The sequence below is a fragment of the Oncorhynchus tshawytscha genome, unplaced genomic scaffold, assembly GCF_018296145.1.
Source record: "Oncorhynchus tshawytscha isolate Ot180627B unplaced genomic scaffold, Otsh_v2.0 Un_contig_8974_pilon_pilon, whole genome shotgun sequence".
Taxonomy (NCBI): domain Eukaryota; kingdom Metazoa; phylum Chordata; class Actinopteri; order Salmoniformes; family Salmonidae; genus Oncorhynchus; species Oncorhynchus tshawytscha.
In genome coordinates, this window is record NW_024609795.1 from 250104 (window position 1) to 268505 (window position 18402).

The window sequence follows — 18402 nt, forward strand, 5'->3', positions numbered from 1 at the left end:
TAACTGTGTTGTCTGTGTCACACTGCTTTGCTTTATCTTGGCCAGGTCGCAGTTGTAAATGAGAACTTGTTCTCAACTAGCCTACCTGGTTAAACCTGGTTAAATAAAGGTGAAATAAAAATAAAAGGTGACACATTCAGAGCAGATAGAAATGTAGAGAATAGAGCCTCAACCACCTGACACACAGAGTCATGTCGGTTCCACACCTGGGTTCAAATACTATTTCAAATCATTTCAAATACTACAGAAAAGTCCTAAAAGTGAAAACCACGCCCACCTGGCACTCCAAGGCAAACGCTCAAAGTATTTGTAAGATTTGGGACAGTGGTTGAACCCAGGTCTGCTGTCATCCTGGGAGGAATGCAGCCGTTGAGCGTCAGCTTCTCTCCTCCTCAGGCTTGTCATTTCCTCTCTGCTGTCTCCACCGCTCTTTGCCTCCTCTCTGTTTAAACTTGAAACATTCCTGAGATGTGCAGCAGCTGAGTTTGAAAGGGAGCTTCCTCCGAGTCTCATCTACAAACACACACTCGGCCCTTGCAACGTTAGATTAAGAGGACGTTTCCCCTTTAGGAAAGCTATATATTTCCCAAGAAAAACGGGGAAAATCTCAACAGACTAGGGACTTGACTGTATGTTTGGATGGAGTCAGCACAGAATGACACAGAACACTAGAGAGGACTTACAGTATATAACAACATGTATCTCTATGGGAGTAGGGCTTTCTTTGTTCCTACTCTCATTACACAACTAGAGTTATAACCTCTGTGCTCTCTGGGTTTGAATTTGACCGTATCTATTATAAAAAGATGATGAATGTGTGGCACTGCTGGTGCTTCAGGCCAGGAGCTAGCCTAGCTACGCTGTGGTAGAGGAGAGGATGCATGGCAACGTCTTTGTGTAACACTGTGCAAGAAGGACATGTGGCTGAAAATGTGAATGAAGAGGAGCGGAGAAATGAAAGGCCTTTCTCTCTCTCCCTGCTCTCTCGCTCTCCATCCCTCTCTTTCTTCTCAAGACATAGAGGAAAACAGGGGGAACCAAAAGGAGAGAGGGATGGAAAAGAAAGGTCCAACAAGCTAGGAGAAACAGAAAGAAGGGTCGGTCCTGTCACTCGTCAGTCAGGTGGAGGGCTGAGATGGGTTTAAAGGTCTAGCCTGCATGATAGAGAGTCGTGAAGCCTCAGCAATTACAGCTTCACAGGGCCTCCCAGGCCCAGGGCCCAATGTCAAGAGCCCTTATCTCCAGTGAAAGGACAGGGCCGTGTGTGTGTGTGTGTGTGTGTGTGTGTGTGTGTGTGTGTGTGTGTGTGTGTGTGTGTGTGTGTGTGCTCACTGCAGACATCTACTAAATCACATCTAGCTCCATTTGACCCCCCACAGAGCGGTAATTTGATCCCCCGTCACTTCTACGATCTTAACACTGTGTCATCTTTCCCTCATTCCCCTGGCTGCGGTTCTCTAATGGTACGGCCCTCACGCTGTCCTAGCAGGGGGCAGACTCGGTCAAAACCATCAATCTCAGACAACGGGGGTCAATGAGAGAAAGAGAGGGAGATGGAGGGAGAGAAAGAGAGGGAGAGGAAGATTAAACATCAGAGCCTAGTGAGAAAGGCTGGATGTGAAGGCGAAGCAGACCTGATATTCATTTAGCACCCGTTTGAAGGAATAAGAACTCCTGACATCCATCAGGCTGGTAGTGAGAGCTGGGATAGCATGTTGGGATGTGTCCTGAGCAGGCCCTTTTCTTGTGGTGGGCCTGAAATATACCAGAGAGAGGGTTGTGTGCAGCAGCTTGCAAAGTTCGTTTCACTGTATTGCCCCATAACCCCCCCTTCACACCACTACAAAGATACTGTGGCTGCCAGAGGTTCATTGTCCCTGACAGATGTTGTAAAATCATTACCCCTCCTTCCTTTTCTTCTCTCTATTCTCTATATTGCCAGATTCATCTTTGACTGAATTCTCTGTAAGGCTGGTTCTAGTAAAGTCAGAAAGGACAGAATGTTATTTGTGTCAGACTGAAGATTCTTCGCCAACTGTGCTTTCTCCGATGTCAAGATCTATCTCTGCTTACTACTAGGTTGCATTGCACCTTGGGAGAGAAAAGCAGTTTATAATTTCCATTTGTTATTATCATTCACTGGATAACAAGCTGCAAGTGTACTTGGCATGGTTACCGAAAGCCTTGATCGTATTGCAGAAGAGGGAAAACAAGTTCTTCAATTTCTTTCTCTTCCTCCCCCGTCTCTTTCATATTAGTCTCTACCTCCTCCTCTCCATCAACACTTTCCTGCTCCCTCCCTCCCTCCCTCCCCTCCCTCCCTCCCCTCCCTCTCCCTCCCCCCCCCTCCCCCCTCCCCTCCCTCCTCAACCCTTATAGATTCAACAGCAAGTTAAACATGTCTGGCCAACGGTGCACAACATCATAAATACTTCAGCACATTTCTTACACAAGTAAAAAATACTCTGCATTGCATTACACACGTTGCACAACACTGTGGTTAGCAAAGCTGACATTATGATACTGTATACTTCACTAACCTAGCTACATGTTTTCATTGACTGTATACTTCACTAACCTAGCTACATGTTTTCATTGACTGTACTTCACTAACCTAGCTACATGTTTTCATTGACTGTATACTTCACTAACCTAGCTACATGTTTTCATTGACTGTATACTTCACTAACCTAGCTACATGTTTTCATTGACTGTATACTTCACTAACCTAGCTACATGTTTTCATTGACTGTATACTTCACTAACCTAGCTACATGTTTTCATTGGCTGTATACTTCACTAACCTAGCTACATGTTTTCATTGACTGTATACTTCACTAACCTAGCTACATGTTTTCATTGACTGTATACTTCACTAACCTAGCTACATATTTTCATTGACTGTGTACTTCACTAACCTAGCTACATGTTTTCATTGACTGTGTACTTCACTAACCTAGCTACATGTTTTCATTGACTGTGTACTTCACTAACCTAGCTACATGTTTTCATTGGCTGTATACTTCACTAACCTAGCTACATGTTTTCATTGACTGTATACTTCACTAACATAGCTACATGTTTTCATTGACTGTATACTTCACTAACCTAGCTACATGTTTTCATTGGCTGTATACTTCACTAACATAGCTACATGTTTTCATTGACTGTGTACTTCACTAATGTTTTCATAGCTACATGCTACATTTTCATTGGCTGTATACTTCACTAACCTAGCTACATGTTTTCATTGGCTGTATACTTCACTAACCTAGCTACATGTTTTCATTGACTGTATACTTCACTAACCTAGCTACATGTTTTCATTGACTGTATACTTCACTAACCTAGCTACATGTTTTCATTGACTGTATACATGTTTTCACTAACATAGCTACATGTTTTCATTGACTGTATACTTCACTAACCTAGCTACATGTTTTCATTGACTGTATACTTCACTAACCTAGCTACATGTTTTCATTGACTGTATACTTCACTAACATAGCTACATGTTTTCATTGACTGTATACTTCACTAACATAGCTACATGTTTTCATTGACTGTATACTTCACTAACCTAGCTACATGTTTTCATTGACTGTATACTTCACTAACCTAGCTACATGTTTTCATTGACTGTATACTTCACTAACATAGCTACATGTTTTCATTGACTGTATACTTCACTAACATAGCTACATGTTTTCATTGACTGTATACTTCACTAACCTAGCTACATGTTTTCATTGGCTGTATACTTCACTAACATAGCTACATGTTTTCATTGACTGTATACTTCACTAACATAGCTACATGTTTTCATTGGCTGTATACTTCACTAACCTAGCTACATGTTTTCATTGACTGTATACTTCACTAACCTAGCTACATGTTTTCATTGGCTGTATACTTCACTAACCTAGCTACATGTTTTCATTGGCTGTGCACCACACTTAAAGGTGGAGTTTCAGTTTACCAAACTATCCGGGGGTATCAACAATAAGTGTTTTCAGTGTCTTCATGGATTGACCCGTCAGAATTCAGAAACTCCCCCAGAACTCTCCTCTCGTTTCTTCTGTTCTACTTTACTCCCTCCATTTTCTCTCAATAATCCCCTTTCCTCCTTTTACCCATTCATCATCTGCTGCTCTCTGACCTGTCTAGGGGGGCCCTGGTTTATGGGATGGCGCTGTCATGTTGAGGGATGACCCTTACTTGGTGCATTGTGGGTAACAGGGTCCAGCTGTGGTCAGGGGGAGGGGGGCACTGACAGTGGAGTTAGGATGGGTGGTGCGTGGGGGTGCTCCTGTTTCATCTCACAGGACAGCAGCTAGGGGGATGGAGGTAAGAGGAGGGGGTCACAGGGGGCAGATAGACCTCCACACCAGTGTTCCCATGGCTGCTGAGGTGATCATTTATGATTGTTATGTATACACGTCCCTAGTGCTGTACACTGCAGTAAATCCATAGAAACTGCTTGAGCCCAATGCTAGTGGGATGCTGCACTGCTGTAGTGAATCTAACAGGGGTAACAGTGTTATACCCTGGATGACTGATCTCAGGCTCTGTAGTAATGGAGATCAGACTGTTATTAATGCTCTAGACTACTAGCATTGTTCCATTAAAAGACAAGGTCCCAGCATAAAAGGACTCTAGTAGCTAGGCACTCAGCATACTCTCTCTCTCCCTAGTAACTCCCTAGTAGCCAGTCATCTCTTCTTCCTAATGAAGTGTTTCCTAAACCCTCGACATTTCCACTGATTGGATGTATTCAAGGACTAGCACACCTGAATCAACTAATGAAGTGCTTGGTGATTGGTTGACCAATCAGATGTGCTTATACTGAAACACATAACATAGATGGAATGGCTAGGGGTGCTTGAGGAGAGGTTTGGGAAGTCCTGGCCTAACTAATACATCTCATTAGATAACCATCACCTGCCAGGAAAACAAAGACTTGAGAGCAATGAGCCATATTACTATTCCTAGAGGTCAGGGGTCAGAGTCAGATTGGCTGTTTCCACTGCTGCTAAAGTGACTGTGTCCTTTGTGTAACCCTCCACCAAGACAGGACAGATAACGGGGCCTGTTTGACACAGGCACACACCCATCGCATGCACACATGCAGAGACAGAAACACACACACACCCCTGAGCCTCCTGCCCACCTACCGGCCCCACCGCCACAACAGGTACACTTTCTGCACTCCTCCAGGGCATTTCCAAACCCAACACCTCCAAAGTGTGTATGTACAACTCAACCCAGGTTAAATCCTCCGCGCTTCAGAGCTGCCTTGGCTGCTCCATTCCCAGGGAGCGAGGCCGGGAGAGGAGAAGAGAGGCAGACGATGGCCAGGCCAGACAATAGTCTGTGTTTGCAGAGGTCTATACCGCCTCTGAGCTTTAAGGTCTGAGGTTCAGTTTAAATCCTAAAGGAAAAGTTGTCTATTTCCTCTCCTTTCTTTCTCTAAACATACTGCAGAGGAAGGGATTCTAGATGCCCGACAAGATCCCCTTGGATGAGATTCACACACACACTAACTCTCTGTCTTGCTCTTTGCAGATCGTATAGGTATTGACACATGGCTGCCGTTGCCTCCCTCAGTCAGCACTGATGAGGTGACCCAGCCCTGTGACCCTTGAACTTTCTGACTAATAAAATCAGTGAGGTCACAACCCACTCACATGGACACAAAGCAGCCCTCTGTTACACACCTACCATCCCTGTGGTCAATTGGCTGATTATCCAATCACAGCTCTTTAATACAGACACGTGGTGAGAGACTAGCCCATTAGGCGTCTGATCTTTACCATACAAAAATATCTCATTCATACAAAGTGTGCAGAGACCAGAACAATGGATAGGTCTGTATCCTCGTTTCCTTTATGATGGGTTTTGAACTAACGTTTGATCCCATACCCTAACACCTGTCTCTGTCTAGTGGGAAAAAAACTGGTTTCCTGATCTGATTCTAGATCAGATTTAAACTGGGACTATTCTTCAGATAGAGACTGTCTCTGGTTATGGAGTCCCCTGTAGCTCAGTTGGTAGAGCATGGTGCTTGTCACGCCAGGGTTGTGGGTTTGATTCCCACGGGGGACCAGTATGAGAACAAATGTATGCACTCACTACTGTAAGTGGTTCTGGATAAGAGTGTCTGCTCAATGACTCAAATGTACAACACTGTCCTGCCCCAGTCATACACTGTATGTCAGTCAGGGACATAGAAATATAATTACTAGATAATGAACACAATTAGATTAGAATGCTAACACGCAGGTCTGAGGTCAGTTAGGGACAGCTACTATAAAGTAAAACACTAGCCTCTCTGTGCTCAAATTACAACTGATACACTTGGTTTTCTGACTCTGGATCTGATTTAGATTGTGACTATTCTTCAGAGACTGGCTCTGGTCCTAGAAGGCTGGTTTGCTCCTGTTCCCAGGTCAGTCAGCTTTAAACAGCTACTAGCCCCCTGGCCTCTTTACTATCTGACCCATACACGCTGACCCCAAGCCTTGGAGACCACTCTGCTTGACCTGAGCACCATCTGTCACATGCCAATGTGGCGTAAAAAGGCAAACCGATGTAGACGCCTTTCTGTGGGAGACCTCTTTCTCTCCCCCTCTCTCCCTTTTTCTCTCTCTCTCTTCCTTTCTCTCCCCCTCTCCCTTTTTCTCTCTCTCTCTTCCTTTCTCTCCCCCTCTCTCCCTTTTTCTCTCTCTCTCTTCCTTTCTCTCCCCCTCTCTCCCTTTTTCTCTCTCTCTCTTCCTTTTTCTTTCCCTCTCGCTCTCTCTCACTGATGGCTCTTCCTTTGAGGTGGTAGGGGGTTGAGGAGTCAGGATTTGATGGCTTGTTGGGGAGCAGGAAGGTGCCACAGTGTTCAGCTGAACCCTGAACTCTATAGTCTTCATGTCATGAAGGAGATATTTGTCCACAAGGGCCACTACTATACGACCGTGTAGTCTGACCTGGGCTGGGATGCAGGAGGCTGGGGTTAGCAGGAGGCTGGGGTTAGCAGGAGGCTATAACACCATTCACATACGGACTGAGGGGAAACAACAGACAAACAGTAGGAGGTCTATACAAACCATTCACATACTGTCCATACTGTCTATACACACCATTCACTGCTGTAAATGGGAAGGACCTGATACTATCTAAACACAACAGACAAACAGTAGTTCGTAGTCATACTGTCTATACAAACCATTCACATACTGTCCATACTGTCTACCACACACCATTCACATACTGTCTATACACACCATTCACATACTGTCTGTCTATACCATTCACATACTATCTAAACACACCATTCACATACTGTCTATACACACCATTGAACATACTATACACACCATACTGTCTATACACACCATTCACATACTGTCTATACACACCATTCACATACTGAACATACTGTCTATACACACCATTCATACATACTGTCTATACACACCATTCATACTGTCCATACTGTCTATACACACCATTCACATACTGTCTAAACACACCAACATACTGTACACACCATTACTGTCTATACAACCATACTGTCTATACACACCATTCACATACTGTCTAAACACACCATTCACATACTGTCTATACACACCATTCACATACTGTCTATACACACCATTCACATACTGTCTATACACACCATTCACATACTGAACATATGTATTTATATTTCGCAACATTTCTACAATTCTATCCATTTTTTCATGGGGTTTTGTACTGTGTATTTAAATACTGTATTCTTCACATAGCTCATTCTAATATGTCTACATTGCATTTTAGTTACACTGTTTATACACACAGTGTATTTTTTAATATACTGGGTTATTGGTATATCTCACTCTAATATATTTACTGCTGTACATATCATTCTGAGTATATCTCGTGTAAATTCATCCTGTGTAGATGTGGATTACTGTTACAGTGCTATTTGGGTTAATTAGATTCGTTCTGACATTTCAAGATTTGTCAAATGTTTTTGGGGCATCATTTGTGTACTTGTTGACTTTTACGACATTTTACTACATTATTAGGAACTAGTAACATAAGCATTTCACTGAACACCGCTATAACATCTGCTAAAGTGTGTGCGTGACCAACACACTTTGATTTGATCATATAATAGAACTAGTAACTCTGTAATGAAGAGGCTGTAAGTGTACGGGTACAGGGAAAGCACTTGTCCGTTGTCGGTTTTCAATCATGCAAACCAGCAGGTGTACATTCTTCTGGTGTCAGTGAGTATGTGGTTTGTGCGTGTGTGTGTTTGCTGGGTGTGAGTGTCAGAGGATGGTGTGTACTTGTCTTCATGATGTGTGTGTTTGAGTATCGGAGATGTGTGTGTGTGTGTGTGTCAGGGATTAGTTAGAGGCAGATCAACCTGTTCCGTGGCCGTGTGCTGACACACAAGGCAGGTGTGATGTACACACTCCAATCTCTCTCCCTCCCTCCATACCTTGTTTTCATCATCCTGTATTTACCTCTAGTTTATTGTTACATGTCTTTGAATGAAACACTGATTCATCATCACCCCCTGATATTACTGCTATGATTAACTATTTATCTTGACTTAAGTTCAACTTATTTTCAACTTCAAAGGCTATCCAGGAGATCAAACATAGTTTTGATCAGGGATTTACCTGACTCCCAATTCTGCTTTCTCTCTCTTAGTAGAGAATAGTATTTATTTTTTTGGGACCCTGTTGCCCGGTGTTTCTAGAAAAAGAGGGTCTGAACCTCAAGATTTCTCTCCTGGTCAAATAGAGCCGTGTTTATTTTTTAAGAATCAGTATATTCAGATACTGAAGATGTACATGTATGTTTACATTCAGTCCTACCCTTGTCCCTCTGTTCAACAGTCAAATGTAGATTGAAGGTACCTATGACTGAATATGTATGGTCACATTCAGTTTGACCTTTCTCCCTCTGAACCCTGAACGTCTACTGTCGGAAACAAAGGTCAAGTCAACAAAAGCTAAGGGTTTGTGACACATGCAGTCCGTGGGCGGACAGACTGACAGACGGATAAACAAACACACACTCTCTGAGTGGTTCTGTCACCGTGTCCCTCTGTCTGGTTGTCCTTCCCTCTGGCTACACGCGCCACTGTCCCCCGCCCTATCATATCACCTCCTACCAAATACCTCTGTCACCCCATGTCTCCAGAGAGGATTTACCCTGCAGTGTGCCAACCACATTTCTGTCACCGCAGCCTCCGCCGCCGCCGTAGCACACGCACACACACACACACACACACACGTCTCATAATGAACCTGCAGTTAATCTAGGAGCAGCAGGTAACAAGCAGTAGCATTCTTTCACCACCACGTCACCAAAAATGTAAAATAGGTCTGTAAATTGACCTCAAATGTTAACAGATATAGAGGCTGTGGAGAAATCAGATTTCCAGTGAGTTGATAATGATCTGATGATGGACTCTCTATGTTCCAGCTGATGTGATACTTGACTAATGTGAAAGTCAGTGGACATGGCATCATGTCCTGTGTAACCTGGACAGGCTGTCTGAAGTACACAGTCTCACACACCCCATCAACATACACTGAGACACACATGTATGAAGCATCCTCAGCCTCATAGCGCATCTGTGTTCTCACCTGTTCATCCCCCGTTGCCCTGTTTTCTCACCCGTCTGTGTTTCTTCTGAAGGTGTTGTTCAGGACACCAGTAACCTCTCCTCCCTCTATGTCTAGTGGCTGTCAGGGTGGTTGTAGAGGTATAGACAGGGCAAACATCCACGCAGGAAGGGAACCAACTCTCTCTCTCACACACACACACACACACGCACGCACGTACATGTCTCTCTCTCTCACACGCACGTACATGTCTCTCTCTCTCACACACACACGCACGCACGCACGTACATGTCTCTCTCTCACACACACACGCACGCACGCACGTACATGTCTCTCTCTCTCTCTCACACACACACACACACACACACACACACACACACACACACACGCACGCACGTACATGTCTCTCTCTCTCTCACACACACACGCACGCACGCACGTACATGTCTCTCTCTCTCTCTCTCTCACGCACGCACGCACGTACATGTCTCTCTCTCACACACACACACACACACACACACACACACACACACACACACACACACACACACGCACGTACATGTCTCTCTCTACCAATGAGCCGTGTCATAGCAGGTACGGGCGAGGGAGGGACAGAAAGCCAGTATGTATTTTCCTCCAGGGGACAATGACGTTAAATTGACTTGAAGGATAAACGTCACAGTACACCTCTTCATAGAACACTGAAGGGATTTGTGTCAATCAGCTGGAGATGCTGCTGCAGTTCTGGTTCTTGTCTTGAAGGTGTTTTAACAGAAAGGTCACTGTTGTCCTGTAGGAGGTCTATGACAGTAAAGAATGCCACAGATGCCAGCGATGGGACAATGTGTGACACTAGGGACACAATGGTGACAGTGTCACTGTGAGGATGACAGTAGCAGTACATTGTTTAGTCACTTGGCCGTCGGCCTGGCGATTTACAAGATCATTTATTAAACTTGTCGTCACTGTTTCCAATTTAGATCAATCTGTAGAGTTTCGCTAGGTTAGTGTTTTCCAATCCTGGTCCTGGGGACCCATAGGGGGGCCCTAGCACTAACACACCTGATTCAAGTAATGAAAGCCTTGATGATTCGTTGAATCACGTGTGTTAGTGCTAGTAATGAAAGCCTTGATGATGATATGATTTGTTGAATCAAGTGTGTTAGTGCTCGTAATGAAAGCCTTGATGAGATGATTCGTTGAATCAAGTGTGTTAGTGCTCGTAATGAAAGCCTTGATGAGATGATTCGTTGAATCAAGTGTGTTAGTGCTCGTAATGAAAGCCTTGATGAGATGATTCGTTGAATCAAGTGTGTTAGTGCTCGTAATGAAAGCCTTGATGAGATGATTCGTTGAATCAAGTGTGTTAGTGCTCGTAATGAAAGCCTTGATGAGATGATTCGTTGAATCAAGTGTGTTAGTGCTCGTAATGAAAGCCTTGATGAGATGATTCGTTGAATCAAGTGTGTTAGTGCTCGTAATGAAAGCCTTGATGAGATGATTCGTTGAATCAAGTGTGTTAGTGCTCGTAATGAAAGCCTTGATGAGATGATTCGTTGAATCAAGTGTGTTAGTGCTAGTAATGAAAGCCTTGATGATTCGTTGAATCAAGTGTGTTAGTGCTCGTAATGAAAGCCTTGATGAGATGATTCGTTGAATCAAGTGTGTTAGTGCTAGGGTAACCACAACTTTTGGTGTGGCTATTGCAAATGGAATTAGTTGTTGTTGCTAACTTAATTGTCACTGTGTCTTATCAATCTGTGGAGTAGAGGCACATGTGTATGTGACTAAAAAACGTTGATGTGAGTTATGTAGGTCCAGGTGGGGACATTGACTACATCAGTCATCTGAATCTAATCACCTCTCTCTCCACGTCTCTCTAGGATCTGAGTAGTCATGACATCACATGGTGTATGTAGTCTGATCTGGAGGCTGAGAGAGGGATTTGGGTTGTAGACAGTAGTGTGTCTGTGTCATTGTGTCAGTAGAGGACAGTGTAGGGTTCTCACATCTACACATTTACACTTTCTTTCCTCATTCTTTGACAATAAGCCTGTGTTTACAGATCTATCTACCTGTTTTACAGGTCTGTAGTTTACTGTACTGTAGAAATGACTGTCTGTGATTTTAAGCCATTCTAGCCTTGGGGCTTTATCCCATAAAACACATGCATACACACACACACACAGATAAATTATGACAAGAAGATCTCTTTGGCTGATTTAAACTGTCACAAAAGAATGCATTGTGAGAAGACATCTCGCTGTGTTGGTCACTTGCCAGGGCCTCCTAGCTCAACCAACCGCCTCTAACGTCCCCCTGTCAGCTTGGCTTGTCCCGGGGTGGCCTTGCCTGCCTCCTGAGCTCACTGCTGCCTGCTTCTGCCGGGGCTGCCTCTACTCTGTAGCTGAGAGATCTTTCAACAAGGTTATATCACCGTGACCCTGGAACACTGCAATTAACGTGCAACAGGTGTGCTGTGCTCTCTGGGTTAGATATGGGAGAGATTCCTCAAGAAAACAACCATATGAGAGAGAGAGAGATCTGCCTGCGGAGGCTGGAGCGCTAACACCCACCACTGCCTGGTCATGTGTTGCACATGGCGCTCCATTTTAAACAACCCACCACTGAATTCAATTTGAGAGCTATTCCCCCCGAGCCTCCTCGTGCCCTCCATCTGGAGAGGTGAGAGACGGGGCCCTTGGTGAGGTTTTGGGAGATCTCTGTGTGTGTGTTTGCCCACAGATGGAATCCACATGTGTTCTATGGGTTAGTCCCACTGTCTTGTTGTTAATGCTCAGTAGAGAGAGAGACACCATGGTACATCACTTCTGCTTCATATTGTAAAACCCCCAGAGAGGAGAACTACCCGTCCCTTCACACAGTGTCCAGGTGTTTCTGGACGTAGTCTTCCAGACACCGTGTTTGTGTTGGTTGTCACTCTGTACAGCCTATAGAGGCGCCTCTGTCAGACCCGTCCAGGAGCAGATACATGTCCTCAGTGATGGAGCAGACAGACCCTCCCTAGTCTCTATGATCTCAGCCCTGTCATGGCCCCCTACGTTGACACTTCAGAGACCTTTTCAGACGCTCCATGGTTTGGAGACACACACATACACACCACTTCTAGTTCAGGAATGTGTGTCTGGTTGGAACGCTGCTGGGTTGTAAATAATTCACTATCTAGCGAGAGAGGGTTTGTGTCAACACATAGTCTTCTGGCTGCTTCTACCTTAATCCTGTCGTTTTAACATCAAAGCTCCAACGCACTGCCTCAAATTACAGCACACAGTGACATCCTGCCTCACTGCCTGTCTGTCTGTCTGCCTGCAGTACATGTGTGTGTTTGTCTGTCCACAAGTCTGCTGTCCAGAGTGGGGCTAATGTGTGTGTGTGTGTGTGTGTGTGTGTGTGTGTGTGTCCGTGTGCAATCACTTACTGCATGCCTCACTCTGTATCGCTCCCTTTCACTCAGTCTCTCTCTGTCTCTCTCTGAGGTTTGAGGAGTGGGGAGGAGGGAAAGGTAGAGGTGGTTGTAAGGAAATTAGTGAGTGTACTAATGATTCCAGACCCCACAGGCCTTGAGCAGTGGTCTGTGTTCTGGGTCAGAAAGGAGAGGAGGGGGGAGAAAAGCAGAGCACACTTTCCAAGCCTGCACAGTCCCTGTCAGACCTTAACAACAGCCCCCGCTGCCCCAGAGCCTGACTGCTGGACCAGACCACAGCTTGACCCAGACACACTCCCCCTGCCTCACATAATAGACCATCCCAGCTGGATCAGACACACTCCCCCTCCATCTATAATGGACCGGCCCAGGGGGGTGGAGAGGGGCAATTATCACCAGTGATTGAATAAGCCTCCCCTGCCTGCACTTTTATAGACCATCACACACACACCCTCCATACTTCCTCAACAGCTCTCTCTGCTCAGTAAATAGCATGTGTGTGCTCTCAGTCCTTGTTGTAGGTAGATAGACAACTTCTCATTGAGGGACTCAAGTGTGAAGAGGACTCATGAGGAAGGAATGTGTTGAGGTTAACACTATCAACAGCCAAGTGTGCTTTCTGGAAACTTTGAATGCAATCATTCAACAGGATGTTTCCTCATTCAGAAATGTGCCAAAAATGTTACCCTATGATACTTCTGGAGTGAACTTAACTAACTGTCTGTTGACAATAAACTTGTATCATCTTGTTTCATTTGGAGGTGTTAGTAGTCGTATTTCTGGTAGTATAGCAACTTAACTACTCTGTCATATAAACATTGAAGAGGAGTGAAATGGACGGTCAAACAATTAACCCTCAACTTACCCACTCAACAAGATTTGGCCTCCTGTTTCACTTCACTTTGACTGGGGCGGTGGTGGTGTCCCCTCTATCTGTAGACAACACAACAGAACAAATACATTAACACACACACTGTATTTGTGACTGACCAATCATCTTGACCGTTGAGGTGTGGTCAGAACCCACAGACTAGCTCTTGTAGTTAAGGTAGGTACAGTAGTTTAACTCACCTCTTTTGGGGATTGTTTTAGTTATGGTTGACCAGACCTTTTTTCTCCACACCACCCCACAACAACCCCCATCTCCTTCCCTCCCATCTCCTTCCCTCCCAGCTCCAGTAATGCTCTCCACACCACCCCACAACAACCCCCATCTCCTTCCCTCCCAGCTCCAGTCCTGCTCTCCACACCACCCCACAACAACCCCCATCTCCTTCCCTCCCAGCTCCAGTCCTGCTCTCCACACCACCCCACAACAACCCCCATCTCCTTCCCTCTCAGCTCCAGTCCTGCTCTCCACATCACCCCACAACAACCCCCATCTCCTTCCCTCCCAGCTCCAGTCCTGCTCTCCACACCACCCCACAACTCCCATCTCCTTCCCTCCCAGCTCCAGTCCTGCTCTCCACATCACCCCACAACAACCCCCATCTCCTTCCCTCCCAGCTCCAGTCCTGCTCTCCACACCACCCAACAACAACCCCCATCTCCTTCCCTCCCAGCTCCAGTCCTGCTCTCCACACCACACCACAACAACCCCCTTCTCCTTCCCTCCGAGCTCCAGTCCTGCTCTCCACACCACCCAACAACAACCCCCATCTCCTTCCCTCCCAGCTCCAGTCCTGCTCTCCACACCACTCCACAAGCTGAACAGGAAGTGGTGTTGTTTTAACGTGCTGCATTCCAGCGCCGTATGGGAGGGGTGCGAGGAGGGAGGTAGGGAGCGTGCTGAGCGGCAGCAGGCCGTGTGGCGTATGAGGCGTTCTGGCACGGGGAGCGAGAGGATGAACGACCGAACCAGACAACGATAGAATGACAGAGGAAGTGAGTGAGGGAGGGAGGAAAAGGAGAGCAAGAAGGCAGGCTGTCTTCTGTCTGTCAGCTCCCTGAACTGCTGGCCATCGTATCAGGCCGTGTGTGTGGAAGAAGTGACGTGTGCACAAACCGGCATTACAGTGTATGTTTTCTACCAGTATGTTGGTGTGTTTATGACTGGCAGGGTATCATGGTAGGACAGTAGTTTAACACAGCTACAGTACTTAGTGAGTGAAGGCAGGGTATCATGGTAGGACAGTAGTTTAACACAGCTACAGTACTTAGTGAGTGAAGGCAGGGTATCATGGTAGGACAGTAGTTTAACACAGCTACAGTACTTAGTGAGTGAAGGCAGGGTATCATGGTAGGACAGTAGTTTAACACAGCTACAGTACTTAGTGAGTGAAGGCAGGGTATCATGGTAGGACAGTAGTTTAACACAGCTACAGTACTTAGTGAGTGAAGGCAGGGTATCATGGTAGGACAGTAGTTTAACACAGCTACAGTACTTAGTGAGTGAAGGCAGGGTATCATGGTAGGACAGTAGTTTAACACAGCTACAGTACTTAGGCTCTAATCACATACTGCACCTGTAGCATCAGAAGACCAAGGTTAAGGAAGTGCCACATATGTGTGTGTTAACAGAGCTGCTGTCTCTGTCTGTGGTTCAATGTGTGTGTGTTCTTTACAGGGTTCTGTGTGAACCAGGTTATAACCTATGTATTTAGATGGCTGTGCAGTGACTGCTGATGTGTGACTTTGAATAACAGTAGATTTGACCCCCTGCCTGACACATATTACTGAATAACAGTAGATTTGACCCCCTGCCTGACACATATTGTGAGCCTCTCAAAGTACACAGTGTAACTGTAATTCATACAGATGTTTGATGCTCTCCCAAAGCCAAACCAGTAAAGTGACACTGACAGAACGGCGTTATAAACCTGTTTGTGTAATTAATGAGTGTACCTGTGTTTCTTTGTGCTCTTGTCAGCCACTCTTAAGTAACACACACACTATACCGTCTCAGCTGATCGTATCGGGCTGTGTGTGTGTGACGCCAGAGACTGACTGTTGACAACAACATTGCTGTCAGCATCAAAAGGACACAACAGCTCCAATAACACATTTTCATCATAACGCTCCTCAGGCGACAGCGCTGATGGAAGGGCAGCCTGTTTGTGTGTGTCTGTCTTTTCATGTTGACTTCTAACGTAATTGCTTAGAGACAAACTCAATGTCCACTTCATGAGTTCATCACAAACCCTGTGTTTGTGTTGTTCTCCATCAGACCTGGGTTCAAATAGGATTTGAAATCATTTAAAATACTGTATCTGTGTTTTGATTTATCTTGCCTGTTGGAATGGAACCAATAGAAAAGTATTGAAATGGCAAACTGCAAGCCCCGCCCACCTGGCCCTCCAGGAAGCTAAAGCAAATGCTCAAACTATTTGAACGATTTTGAATAGTATTTGAATCCAAGTCCAACTGGATTGAACCAAACTGCTTGATATAGAGGTGACTGGTGCTGAGAGTCGTTAGGCCCTGGGGCTTCCTCAACAACATATTCAGAAAAACAAGTTGTTTTTCTCCAGTATCCTTGCACCACAGTCATGCAGAAACCTTGTCATCCAGAAACCTCGTCATTCAGCCAAGCGTTCATAAAGGTGTGAAACAAGGAGATGTCTCCAAGAGCACACAGTCTAACCAGAGAACACTTCAGCAACACCAGAGACTGCACTGTACAGTATACACCAACACAGAGACTGCACTGTACAGTATACACCAACACCAGAGACTACACTGTACAGTATACACCAACACCAGAGACTGCACTGTACAGTATACACCAACACAGAGACTACACTGTACAGTATACACCAACACAGAGACTACACTGTACAGTATACACCAACACCAGAGACTGCACTGTACAGTATACACCAACACAGACTGACTAGTACTGTACTGTACAGTATACACCAACACCAGAGACTGCACTGTACAGTATACACCAACACAGAGACTACACTGTATACACCAACACCAGAGACTACACTGTACAGTATACACCAACACCAGAGACTGCACTGTACAGTATACACCAACACAGAGACTACACTGTACAGTACACCAACACAGAGACTACACTGTACAGTATACACCAACACCAGAGACTGCACTGTACAGTATACACCAGAGAACACAGAGACTACACTGTATACACCAACACCAGAGACTACACTGTACAGTATACACCAACACCAGAGACTACACTGTATACACCAACACCAGAGACTGCACTGTACAGTATACACCAACACAGAGACTACACTGTACAGTATACACCAACACCAGAGACTGCACTGTACAGTATACACCAACACAGAGACTACACTGTACAGTATACACCAACACAGAGACTACACTGTACAGTATACACCAACACCAGAGACTACACTGTACAGTATACACCAACACCAGAGACTACACTGTACAGTATACACCAACACCAGAGACTACACTGTACAGTATACACCAACACCAGAGACTGCACTGTACAGTATACACCAACACAGAGACTACACTGTACAGTATACACCAACACCAGAGACTACACTGTACAGTATACACCAACACCAGAGACTACACTGTACAGTATACACCAACACCAGAGACTACACTGTACAGTATACACCAACACCAGAGACTGCACTGTACAGTATACACCAACACAGAGACTACACTGTATACACCAACACCAGAGACTACACTGTACAGTATACACCAACACCAGAGACTACACTGTACAGTATACACCAACACAGAGACTACACTGTACAGTATACACCAACACAGAGACTACACTGTACAGTATACACCAACACCAGAGACTACACTGTACAGTATACACCAACACCAGAGACTACACTGTACAGTATACACCAACACCAGAGACTACACTGTATACACCAACACCAGAGACTACACTGTACAGTATACACCAACACCAGAGACTACACTGTACAGTATACACCAACACCAGAGACTACACTGTATATACCAACACCAGAGACTACACTGTACAGTATACACCAACACCAGAGACTACACTGTATATACCAACACCAGAGACTACACTGTACAGTATACACCAACACCAGAGACTACACTGTATACACCAACACCAGAGACTACACTGTACAGTATACACCAACACAGAGACTACACTGTACAGTATACACCAACACCAGAGACTACACTGTACAGTATACACCAACACAGAGACTACACTGTATACACCAACACCAGAGACTACACTGTACAGTATACACCAACACAGAGACTACACTGTACAGTATACACCAACACCAGAGACTACACTGTACAGTATACACCAACACCAGAGACTACACACCAGAGACTACACTGTATACACCAACACCAGAGACTACACTGTAC

The 18402-nt window shown here is 45.2% G+C and overlaps 2 protein-coding genes and 1 non-coding gene across 7 annotated transcripts in view; 2 read left to right on the top strand and 1 right to left on the bottom strand.

The window, feature by feature from the left end:
- Positions 1-18402, top strand: part of coro7 (coronin 7) — a 262730-nt gene that overhangs the window by 156418 nt on the left and 87910 nt on the right.
- vasnb (vasorin b) overlaps positions 1-18402 on the bottom strand; it is a 46856-nt gene that overhangs the window by 13999 nt on the left and 14455 nt on the right. The window contains exons 1-3 of one of the 5 annotated variants that reach the window (XM_042318191.1): positions 14137-14262; positions 13931-13998; positions 1635-1755 (exon numbers count right to left, since the gene is read on the bottom strand). In XM_042318191.1, the coding sequence (XP_042174125.1) occupies positions 1635-1685 (51 nt within the window). In that variant the 5' untranslated portion in view covers positions 1686-1755; positions 13931-13998; positions 14137-14262. Of the gene's footprint in view, positions 1-1634; positions 1756-9641; positions 9876-13930; positions 13999-14136; positions 14263-18402 lie in introns of those variants that run through there. The other 4 variants (XM_042318190.1, XM_042318193.1, XM_042318192.1 and 1 more) reach the window with 4 other exon arrangements.
- On the top strand, positions 6032-6105 carry trnat-ugu. The gene has a single exon. It is a non-coding gene; the product is annotated as a tRNA-Thr (tRNA).